The sequence below is a fragment of the Mustela lutreola genome, chromosome 2 (assembly GCF_030435805.1).
Source record: "Mustela lutreola isolate mMusLut2 chromosome 2, mMusLut2.pri, whole genome shotgun sequence".
Lineage (NCBI taxonomy): Eukaryota > Metazoa > Chordata > Mammalia > Carnivora > Mustelidae > Mustela > Mustela lutreola.
The window spans coordinates 219,595,064-219,607,383 of NC_081291.1; the positions used below are offsets into that span (position 1 = coordinate 219,595,064).

A 12,320-nucleotide genomic window follows, 5' to 3' on the forward strand; every position below is an offset into this window, starting at 1 on the left:
CTGCTGGGGATCTTGGAAGTTATTCCCACAAATAAGGGGGATGAGTGTAGTTGTGTAGATCAGAACATTGGTCTTACTTCTTTCTGGATGCGATACAATGGTTCTTGATTCAATTAGAGAAGAATGCAAATGGTTCATGCCTTTACATCCAGAACATGCGGTTTTCTGTCTTGCAGGCTCTCTAGCTGGACTTCATTATGAAGTCAGGGATGGACCGAGCTGGAAGGACCTCATGGGAGATCTGGTCCCATATTTTCGAGGGGAATCTGATAATCCCACGGGTGAAGGGTGGGCTGGCCTGGAGCCCCGTGCTCTGATTGCACACTGTTGGGAGTCCATGCTCACTGTTGGACTCCCGCTCTCAGCTCTGTGTGCTGTGAGACCCCAGAGTCTCTGGCCCATGAGCTGTGAGACATGAGTGTCTTCCCCCCCATAAGCCTCCCTGGGGCAAAGCTAGACATGCTCCCCTTCTTCTGAGGTCTGACCATTCCACCTTGTTCCTTTCAGATGGCTTACATGAAGATGCGCCTGCTGTACATTTCCCTGGTGCTCCTGGGAGCCCTCTGTTTGTATTTTAGCATGTACAGTCGGACTCCTTTTAAAGAGGAGCCGTTTGTTTTCAAGAAAGAAAGGGGGAACTTCCTCCAGCTTCCAGATATCAACTGCAAGCAGGATCCCCCTTTCCTCGTCCTGCTGGTGACCTCCTCCCATGAACAGGTGTTTGCTCGCACGGTCATCCGGAACACGTGGGGGAAAGAAAAGAATGTGAACGGAAAACGCATAAAAACCTTCTTCCTTCTGGGGGCCACAGCCAATAAGGACCTGTCGAAAGTCGTCGCGCAGGAAAGCCAGCAGCATCGCGACATTATCCAGAAGGACTTCATGGACGCCTACTTCAACCTGACCCTGAAGACCATGATGGGTATCGAGTGGATCCACCGCTTCTGTCCTCAGGCGGCTTTCGTCATGAAAACAGACTCGGACATGTTTGTCAACATCTACTACCTGACCGAGCTGCTCCTCAGGAAAAACAGAACCACTCGGTTTTTCACCGGCTTCTTGAAACTGAACGAGTTTCCGATTAGGGACAAGCACAACAAGTGGTTTGTCAGTAAGTACGAGTATCCGTGGGAGAAGTACCCGCCCTTTTGCTCGGGCACTGGCTACGTGTTTTCCAGCGATGTGGCGAGTCAGGTGTACGAAGTGTCCGAGAGCGTCCCGTTCATTAAACTCGAAGACGTCTTCGTGGGGCTCTGCCTGGCGAAACTGAAAATCAGGCTGGAGGAACTCCACTCGGAGCAGACCTTTTTCCCAAACGGACTGGCCTTTTCCACGTGTCGTTTTAAGAAGATTGTGGCCTGCCATTTCGTCAAGCCTCGCAACATGCTCAGCTATTGGCAGGCTCTGGAAAATTCCCTGGAAGACGAGTGTCCAGCTGTCTGAGGGGAGCCCAGCGGCCCACGTGGACACACTTGAGGCAGCCCGCACCGAGAGTGTCGGAAGATCTTCAGGCGGCATCGCTGAGGATCACTGTGCGGGCAGGGGGGGAGTGAGGGGGGAGGAGGGGGAGTCAGGTGAGGGTGATTCCCTGTAGGGCTGCCTGTCTAGCGGAGTCTGTAAGCCTGAGCGAAACCACTTGGTGCCCAAGCAATAACAGATGCCATCTCTTGATGCACCTCTGCGCTGAGTGCCTGACGCATGCCTCCACTTTCCCATTTCTAGGATCAGTGTCTCCATGTCACGGTGGGTGGTAGCATCCCCCCCTTACACACCAGGCAACAGTAGCTTACAGAAACACAGGGCCTTGTCCCACGTCTCCCAGCCATCAAATCCTGGGGCAGGGATGGAAATCCAGTGCTGTAGAAACCCAGGCACAGCCCCTGGCTCGAGGCCACCCTTTGGTCCTGCCTCCCTTGGCAGGGAGTGGAGGCCAGGAGGGCTCAGAAGCAGGCCTGATGGTGGCCCCTTCGGTTCCTTTCAAGAGTCCCGTCCGCTTCAGCTCCCAGGCCTTGCGCTTTCAGGGCGGTCCCTGGGGAAATCTGCAAGGCTTCACTCACTGCATTGGACCCAATCGGGATGCTGAGTCCCTGTGAGCACTCAGCATTCAGCTCAAGGCAGAACAAGCCCATTCCCCACCATCGCCCCTAAGAAACGGCCACCTTGAGGCAGGAACCGTGGTTATAGCTTTGGTTTTGAAATAACTGCAAAGCCTGGCCTGTTGATCAGACTTCTTGGCCAGCGTCCCCAAGGACACTGTGTGAGCTCACTGAAAGGAACTCTGGTCAAGGGGTGCTGTCTTCCTGAGCCTGCTTCCCATGCCTGGCCCAAGCTCATCTTTTTGGAGTTTCTCAGATGGCCAGGGAAGAACTGAGTTTGTGAAGTGGAGGTTGACCTTCTATTTCCTTCAGCCCAGAAGTTTGTAGGAGCCTGTTCTGCATTCAGGCTGTGGAGGCGAGACCTTGCTTGGCAGGGGTCTTCACCCATCCAGTTGCTGTGGGATTAGATGCAAAGTCGCCTTTCTTCTGGTCCTAGGAATGATTCAGACTTATTTTTTACTTTACCTGACTTGACTTTACCAGCACACACAGTGAAGGCCTCACATGCCTGGATAACCCACAGATGCCGGGCCAAGCTCCTACCTGTGCCAAGGAGGAGGTATTTGCTGCAAAATGCCTGTGGCCACATGAACTTCAACAGCATTTCTCACATCTGCTGCTTCTCTGCAGATGTGTTTCCTTATCCTGGCTGCTCGCACATGCTGGGCCATGTTCAGAAAACCTTCCTTCTCAGCTGGGACAGTCAGGGACTGAGCTTACTGTTGGAAGCCCAGATTTTGCTGGAGCCCTGGTCCTGCAGGAAGGCTGTCCCCTGATTCGGTAGATAATGGTGGTAGGGGGTGTCGAGGGTGAAGGAACTTGTCCGGGAGCAGGGCGGGGTCTATGCCTAGATGTCCACCCCTTGTGGGTGGGTGCCCATGTGGCTACTGGGCTCTGTGGGAGGTGTGGGGGACTCAGGATCGGGCTTCTCATCAGCCTGTAATTCAGTCACAGGGACCATGTGCACAGGTGTGGGTCTGCCACCTGAGTCGGGTTCTTGGGTCCAACAACTCTAGAAGTGAGGCAGGATCCAAAAGTCTAAGGCACAGGCAGCATTCTATTGGACAAAAGTCCCACCAGTGTTCCCACTCCTGTCTCTTATGCTAAGGGACGGAAAAGTGCCTTGTCCCAGTTGGTGGATGTGAGCAGGCAACCCAGCAGCTCACGGTGTTTTTGGAGCTGTGGTCTTTCAGGTTAATGGTGTCTCCATTTGTTCCTGCCTCAGCAGGATATGGGCCCGGCTTTTGTTTGAAGTCCTGCTGGTTGTGGGTTGGAACCTGGTTCTGCTCTGTGAGAAAGTCAGTTCAGGAAGAACAGCCGACTGGAAGTGTCCCACGTGCATAATGTTTTTCATTAGAGTCTTGTTCCTATGGTCCCTGACTGCCTTATGTTCCCCCCAGAGAGGTTTCATCCCCTGATGCTTATGGGGAACATGGTTGGAGGTCTCATCTCCTGTGTCTACATCCTGCCGATCAAGGACGTAGATGCTACCTCTCATTGGAGGTCATGGCAATGTCTCGCCTTCTGATTTAACTCTGCTGTGGAAACGTGGTCCCCAGCGGATATGGGCTGAATCCCTGTGTGAGCATCAGCTGGATCTGGGGCTGTTGTCATCCCGAGGACACAAAGTTGACAAGTAAATTAAAGAAACATGGTCCAAATAGGAAGAGCAGTGAAATGGCTACTAAGGTCATGAGGAAAGGCAAGAACCAGGTAACACTTGGCAGGTACCCCTTGATGGAGTCCCAGATGGTTTGAATGTGGGGGTCTTAAAATGATGGAGCCAGGAGGCCTTTTGGAGGATGATGTCATCCCTTTGTTCTCTTCTCCAGAAACATGAATGTAGAAACAATAAGATGGGTTTGCAATAGTACATACTTGCCCTGGTCCAGCCAGTGAGAGTCTAAGGCTAACTGGTGATCTAAAACCATGGAAGCCAGAGTCTCATGATCTTAGATAAGCTCAAACTCCTGTCCGGTTTCAGTCCCAACTGTGGATACAGGGGCTGTGACATTTTGTGTGGCAGCATCATTGTACATTATTCTCCTGCCTGATCCTATCAAGGATCCAAACCAGGGGAATCCTCTGGCGATCAGCAGTCCTACGGCTCCCCTGGACCTTTGTGGTCATAGCTGAGTATTAGAAGGGTTATTGGTAGGGGAAGGTGCTACATGTCTCACAGCCCAGCCGCCACTAGTATTACTGGTATCAAGACATTGAACTACTGTCCCTTCCCATCTGCCATTCATAAGAAGACTGTTCCTTTAGCTAGACCAAGAAGTCCTGGGGAGGGGGGGTGGGCACTGAGGGGGCGAGTGGTGGTGTGGTGTCCACAGGGAGCACTTTTTATTATCCGGGTCTCCTTTATCAGCAGTGCCATACACCTGTGGCCCTGTGTGACAGTCTGGGTAACCGGGGCACCAAGGCCATATGTTCTAGACCATATGCCATGTTTGAGCTGTGGAGGGTATTGCTGCATATAAAGGGGGACAGGACTGGGGGTGGGGTTAATCACACTTTCTGGGGGGCAGCTGCATGAAATGGTACTAAGTATGTGGGCTCCTTTGGCAGTCAGGTTATCGGTGGAGGGCACAAAAGGATCATATAAGGGTCATGTGGGGGCGGCCTGGGATCTACCTTGGTATACCGGTGATGGCTGATCGATAGAAACATGTTGTTATAATCAGGTCAGTGGGCGTTGGGTGGATGCAGACGATGGGGTTTGTGTGAGGTTTGGCTCTGTAAATGGGGTGGGCTTGGACCTGGGACCACTCTGCAGGCTTGCCCCACCGAACATCTTTATGGGCCTCTCCAGGGTCTTGTTCATGACATACCCAGTGGTCTGATAAGTTTCTAGTGTGGTCTGAGACAGTGTTTTTACAGTGTTTTAGTAATTTTGAGCAAAAAATTTTCTTCCCCTTTCCCCACATTTTACTTTATACCCTATTACGATCAGGGAAGACATAAGCACCAGGACAAGAAGGGGTATAGTTAGTTTTATTTTTCCTTCACCTAGCAGGGACAAAAGAGGTATAATAGGATAAGAGAACAGACCCAGATCCATCCCATGAAATGTTAGACTGAACTGGACCCCTTATCCAGCAGGGACAAACCAGGTGCTTTACAGGGGGTGGGGCTGCTCCAAGCAGCAAAATTATGGGAGACACAGATGTAAGATAAGAAGGTGTTGGGGACAGTGGTCCACCATGTTCCTTGCCTGTTTGTGGTGATGACGGTCTTTTTTTTTTTTTTTTTTAAGATTTATTTATCTATATGAGAGAAAGAGAGAATGAGCATGAGGGGCAGAGGGAGAGGGAGAGGGAATCCCAAGCAGACTTTGCACAGAATGCAGAGCCCTGTGCAAGGCTTGATCTCACAACCCTGAGATCATGACCTGATCCGAAACAAAGAGTTGGACACTCAACTGACTGAGTCCCTCCCCACCAAGGCACCCAATGTCTGTCTTTTGAACGGGTATTTATCGAAGCTTTCATTGGTTCCCAGGTGTAGGTGTGGTTGGCCAGTGGGTCCTATAGAAGTTTTGGAGGGGGATGGACAAGTTTAATCCTGGTGAGATGGACCCAGCAAGGTACTCCTTCCAGCTCTTTGATGGTGGGAGTCGCCAGAATTCCCTGGTTGGGTCCTTTCCATTTGGGTCAGAGTTGGTCCTTTGTGATCCCTCTTCCCATGTCCTAAGCCCTGCTTGTCCCCAGGGCCCAACGTTTGGTTTGGGAGGACAGAGGGATCCCCATGGGATCTGGCAGGATTTTATTGGCCACATTGTTGTAGGGCCTGTTGAGTTTTGCTTCAGTTACCCTAGAGGGGAAAGAGGTCCCGCTGTCGCTCTGAAGCGACTTGGGCAGCCCCAGGTCTTGGAATGATTTCTTTTAGAAGACATTTGCACACCTCAGTAGCCTTCTCTGTCCTTGAACAGAAAGCCTCTATCTAACCAGTAAAAATGTCTCCAGACACAGGAAGATGTTTACAACCAGCCTTGGGAGGCATCTGAGTAAAATTAGTGCCCACGTCCTCAGAGCTTGTCTGCCGGGGACCCAGGTTCCAGCTCCAGCTGTGTTCCTGATGCCACCTTGCCTGACCACAAGGCATGCTTCACCCACCACAGGGCCTTTGGACTGGTTATTTCCTTTTCCAGGATTACTCTTCCCTCAGAGTGTCTCATGGCTTACTCCTTTGCTTCCTCAAGCCTTTGGTCAGATATCATCTTCTTGGTGAGGTTTACCTTACCCCTTCCCATGTCCCCTTACCTTGTGCTATTATAATATCTTTTATTCATTGTTTTATTTCAACCCACTTTAATGAGAACTCTGTGCAGGCATGGATCTTTGTTTCCTTCATTGATGTACCTTAAATCTTTTTTTAAAAATTAATTTAATCTTATTTTTTCAGTGTTCCAAGATTCATTGTTTATGCACTACACCCAGTGCTCCATGCAATACATACCCTCCTTAATACCCACCACCAGGCTCACCCAACCCGCCACCTCTCCCCTCCAAACCCTCAGTTTGTTTCTCAGAATCCACAGTCACTTATGCTTCATCTCCCACTCCGATTTCTCCCAATTCACTTTTCCTTTCTATCTCCTAATGTCCTCCATGTTATTCCTTATGCTCCACAAGTAAGTGAAAACATATGATAATTGACTCTCTGCTTGACTTATTTCACTCAGCATAATCTCTTCCAGTCCCGTCTATGTTGATGCAAAAGTTGGGTATTCATCCTTTCCGATGGAGAAGTAATACTCCATTGTATATATGGACCACATCTTCTTTACCCATTCATCCATTCAAGGACATTTTGGCTCTTTCCACAGTTGGGTGATTGTGGCCATTGCTGCTGTGCACATTGAGGTACATAGTCTCTACACCTAGCATGGAGCCCAACTCAGGGCTTGAACTCATGACCCTGAGATCAAGACCTGAGCTGAGATGAAGAATCAGACTCTTAACTAACTGAGCCACCCAGGCACCCCGCCTCCCGCCCCCCCACCCCGCAGTGCACCTTGATTTAGCACAGCTCCTGGCATATAGTAGATGTTCAACAAATATTTGTTGAATGAAACTGAAATGGTCTTTATGGGAGATGGTTTTGGAGGAGAGTCGGAAAGCCTAGCCTGAAAGGGGGAGGATTCTAAAATACATCCAACACTACGGCTCCCAAGGCATTATAAAATGAGGATTACACTTTTACTGGAAACTATGACCTGAAAGCTTAGAAGGGCTTTACAGCAGTGTTTCCTGACCTCATGCCACCCTCTCTTGGTAGTGGAAAGCCTCAGACACTGGGAAGCCGGTGGGACTCTGTAATGCACTCTGTGTGCCTGCCCTTCAGCCTTCACACACCAGCCTTTTCTCACCTGACACCCCCTTGACACCTCCCTTCCATTTCTTTTGATGATTATAGAAATCTTTTCAACTGTATCGAACTTTTATTTATTTTAATTTTTAAAAAGATTTTACTTATTTGTTTGAGGGAGAGAGAAAGAATGTATAAGAGAGGGGCAGAGGCAGAGAGAGAGAGAGAGAATCTCCAGCAGACTCCCCCGGAATGTGGAGCCTGATGCAGGGCTCGACCTCATGACCCGGAGATCATGACATGAGCTGAAACCCAGAGTTGGATGCTTAATCAGCTGAGACACCCAGGTGCCTCAACTATATCCCATTTTTAGTCCCAGAAGAATGAAAACAGTAAACCAAATTGTCAGGAAACTCACACAGGATCACTAATATGACTTTTTTTTTTTTTTTTTTTTTTTTTTTTGTGGGTAGGAGAAGAATAAATGAAACAAGATGGGATTGGGAGGGAGACAAACCATAAGTGACTCTTAATCTCACAAAATAAACTGAGGGTTGCTGGAGGGAGGGGGTTTGGGAGAAGGGGGTGGGATTATGGACATTGGGGAGGGTATGTGCTTTGGTGAGTGCTGTGAAGTGTGTAAGCCTGGTGATTCACAGACCTGTACCCCTGGGGATAAAAATATATGTTTATAAAAAATAAAAAATTAATAAAAAAACCTAATATGACTTTTTAGTCCTACTGTTTTCTGTATGTGAATAACTACATACATAGCATCTTCGGGATGCTAAAAACTACACTCTGGATTTGAGGTCAATTTTCCAAAACCATGACTATAAAGCAATGTCCACTCTGTTGTGCTGTGCAGATGCATTTGGGACATGGGGTTATTCCATGGTCAGTCCAGGTATAAGGAATGTGGATGGCCCATAGTTTACTCGGGAAGGGTGTCACTGGATTCCTGTATCTCATGGGGTTGCTTTGACCCCTTGAAAGGGATTTAGTTGCTGAAAGCTGGTCCTGGCTCAGGAGGCAGTTTCCCTGATCAACAAACCTGTTGCACAGATTTCAAGGACCATGTTTGATAGCAGAAGACTGGAGTTTAATCACGTACATGCTGATTGAATTAAGGAGCTACATAGATGTTGTGATGTCGAATAAATCATTCTCACATGACAGCAACAGAAATTGTAGGGCATCCTAACTTTACAAGCTGCAGTGCCTGCCATTTATTGAATTACTGATATTGTTCCCTTGATCTCCAGTCTCAGAGAATCTAAGATGAATCACATCAGTCATTTGGGTGGAGATCCTGATACTGCTTCTGCTTTGCGTAGATGCCACTTTTGTCCTCATGTCTAACTGAATTATCCTGATCCTTCAGCTCCTCTTTCCTGCAAACTATTGAACTCTTTGACACCTTTATCCGTCTTCAATGTTGTCCACACATCCTGTCTCTCAAAACCATGTCCTTGCACAGAACTCAGACTCGGAATGCTGCTCTCACTTGCTGGTGCACTCTGGGGTGACCACCTTCTCAGACAAGATCACCTGTGCTGCAGCTCTCGTTCTGGGAGCCCTAAGATTCTCTGGCTTTTCTTTCCTGCTGTCAGGGCTTGCATGGCCAGGAGTGACAGTCCTTGTTCCTATGTTCCTTGTTCTCCAGGCGATGATACCTAGAATAAAAGATGTGAAAACAGTTTCCAATGCAAGTAGAATCTCTGGCTTCTAGACATGAGGAGAATTTGGAACTCATTTCTATCCCTCAGTTTGAGCGTGAAAACCAAGATTTGCAGCTGGTGCTTCAGCTCTGCACTCAGTGGGACCTCCTGACCCTCAGTCTGACACCATACCTACTGTGACATGTTGCTTTTTAATTTTTTCATTCTAAAGGTACTTAATTCCTATTTGTCTTAAAACACACCATTGCAGCCCCATAGTGCTCTGTGTAAAAAGGAAAGAAAACTCTAACAGAATTTGTCAGGCCCCCTCTCCCCGAGTGCCATTCAGTAGTCTGATAAACATCTCCTGGGTACCCCCAAGATGCATGCAATGCAGCCTAGCTACAACCAGACTCCATGAGTCCCTCCCCTGCACCTGGTCTCCAAAGTCAGAACTTCCTGTTCTCAGGAAATGGGCCACTACCCATCTGTCCATTCAGTTCAAGTCAGGGCTCACCCTTGTGACTTTCCTCTCACTCATTTCACCATGCATGTCTTGTGGTTGCTGCTCCCTGTGGATCTGGCCTCTTTCCATGTCCACCATTCGAATCCCAGTCTGGGCCACCATCTTGGCTCTAATAAATGCGTGTTGCATTCTCCTGGTTGGTCTCATGGATCCAGTCATGCCGCCTGCCAACCCATCCTCCACTTTACATCTGGAGTAATTTCTTAAAAAGCAGATCTCATTGGGAAACTCAGAGACCCAGGGAAGCTGAGCAATTGTTGCTGGACACCTTCCTTCCTGTTCATGAGCTGCAGGCCATTGCAGAGGCCAGAGCAGTGGCCCCCTGCCCCAGCTGGGCATCCTGGTACAGCTGCACTTATTCTTAAAGTCTGGCATAGAGTCCTGAAACTGAGTTTTAGAACAAAAGGAATCCCTTTTCAAGCAACGTCTTTAAAAAAAAAAAATTTATTTTTTAAATTTCAGTGTTCCAGAATTCATTGTTTATGCACTACACCCAGTGCTCCATGCAATATGTGCCCTCCATAATACCCACCAAAAGGCTAACCCAAACTCCCACCCTCCACCCCTTCAAAACCCTCAGTTAGTTCCTCAGAGTCCACAGTCTCTCATGGCTCATCTCCCCTCCAATTTCCCCCAACTCCCTTCTCCTCCCCATCTCCCCATGTCCTCCATGTTATTTTTTATGCTCCACAAATAAGTGAAACCATATGATAATCAACTGTCTCTGCTTGACTTATTTCACTTATTTCACTCAGCATAATCTCTTTCAGTCCCGTCCATGTTGATACAAAAGTCGGGTATTCATTCTTTCTGATGGAGGCATAATACTCCGTAGTATATATGGACCATATCTTCTTTATCCATTCATCCATTGAAATGCATCTTGGTTCTTTCCATTGTTTGGTGACTGTGGCCATTGCTGCTATGAACATTGGGGTACAGATAGCCCTTCTTTTCACTCCATCTGTATCTTTGGAGTAAATACCCAGTAGTGCAATTGCAGGGTCATAGGGAATCTCTACTTTTAATTTCTTAAGGAATCTCCACACTGTTCTCTAAAGTCGCTGCAACAACTTGCATTCCCTCCAAAAGTGTAAGAGGGTTCTCCTTTCTCCACATCCTCTCCAACACATGTTGTTTACTGTTTTGTTAGTTTTGGCCATTCTAACTGGTGTAAGGTGGTATATCAATGTGGTTTTGATTTGGATCTCCTGATGGCTAGTGATGAAGATTTTTTTCATGTGTCTGTTAGCCATTTGTATGTCTTCATTGAAGAAGTGTCTGTTCATGTCTTCTGCCCATTCTTTGATATGATTATCTGTTTTGTGTGTGTTGAGTTTGAGGAGTTCTTTATAGATCCTGGATATCATTCTTTTGTCTGTAATGACATTGGCAAATATCTTCTCTCATTCTGTGGGTTCCCTCTTTGTTTTGTTGACTGTTTCCTTTGCTGTGCAGAAGCTTTTGATTTTGATGAAGTCCCAAACGTTCATTTTCGCTTTGTTTCCTTTGCCTTTGGAGACATATCTTGAAAGAAGTTGCTGTGACTGATGTTGAAGAGGTTACTGCCCATATTCTCCTCTAGGATTCTGATGGATTCCTGCCTCACGTTGAGGTCTTTTATCCATTTCGAGTTTATCTTTGTGGGTGGTGTAAGAGAGTGGTCAAGTTTCATTCTTCAACACATAGCTGTCCTATTTTCCCAGCACCATTTATTTATTTAAATATTTTTATTTATTTATTTGACAGAGATCGCAAGTAGGCAGAGAGGCAGGCAGATAGAGAGGAGGGGAAGCAGGCTCCTCGCAGAGCAGAGAGCCCAATATGGGGCTCGATTCCAGGACCCTGAGATCATGACCTGAGCCAAAGGCAGAGGCTTTAACCCACTGAGCCACCCAGGCACACCCCCAGCACCACTTATTGAAGAGACGGTCTTTTTTCCATTGTATATTTTTTCCTGCTTTGTTGAAGATTATTATTATTATTATATTTTTTAAAGATTTTATTTATTTATTTGACAGAGAGAGAGATGACAAGCAGGCAGAGAGGCAGGCAGAGAGAAAGAAGGAAGCAGGCTTCCTGCTGAGCAGAGAGCCTGATTCGGGGCTCGATCCCAGGACCCTGAGATCATGACCCGAGCCAAAGGCAGCGGCTTAACCCACTGAGCCACCCAGGCGCCCTGTTGAAGATTATTTGACCATAAATTTGAGGGTCCATATCTGGGCTCTCTACTCTGTTCCACTGGTCTATGTGCCTGTTTTTGTGCCAGTACCATGCTATCACAGCTTTGTAGTAAATCTTGAAATCAGGCAATGTGAAGCCTGATTTTGTTTTGTTTTTCTTTTTCTACATTTCCTTAGCAATTTGGGGTCTCTTCTGGTTCCATACAATTTTTAGATTGTTTGAAATGACATTGGAAGTATAGATTGCTCTAGACAGTACAGACATTTTAACAATGTTTTTTCTTCTGATCCATGAGCTTGGAATGGTCTTCCATCTTTTTGTGTCTTCTTCAGTTTCTTTCAGGAGTGTTCTGTAGTTCCTTGAGTATAGATCCATTGCCTCTTTGGTTAGGTTTATTACCAGGTACCTTACGGTTCTTGGTGCTATAATACACCAGCTGTCTTTACACCTTAAAGAACTAGAGAATCAACAACAAATTAAGCCAACCCCACACACAAGAAGGGAAATAATAAAGATTAGAGCAGAGATCAATGAGATAGA

At 47.4% G+C, this 12,320-nt stretch overlaps 1 protein-coding gene across 2 annotated transcripts in view; it reads left to right on the plus strand.

The window, feature by feature from the left end:
* B3GALT5 (beta-1,3-galactosyltransferase 5) overlaps positions 1-8,080 on the plus strand; it is a 37,529-nt gene extending 29,449 nt beyond the window's left edge. For both annotated transcript variants that reach the window (XM_059164751.1, XM_059164752.1), the window contains exon 4: positions 508-8,080. In XM_059164751.1, the coding sequence (XP_059020734.1) occupies positions 508-1,443 (936 nt within the window). In that variant the 3' untranslated portion in view covers positions 1,444-8,080. The remainder of the gene's footprint in view (positions 1-507) is intronic.
* The last annotated feature ends 4,240 nt before the right edge of the window (positions 8,081-12,320 follow it).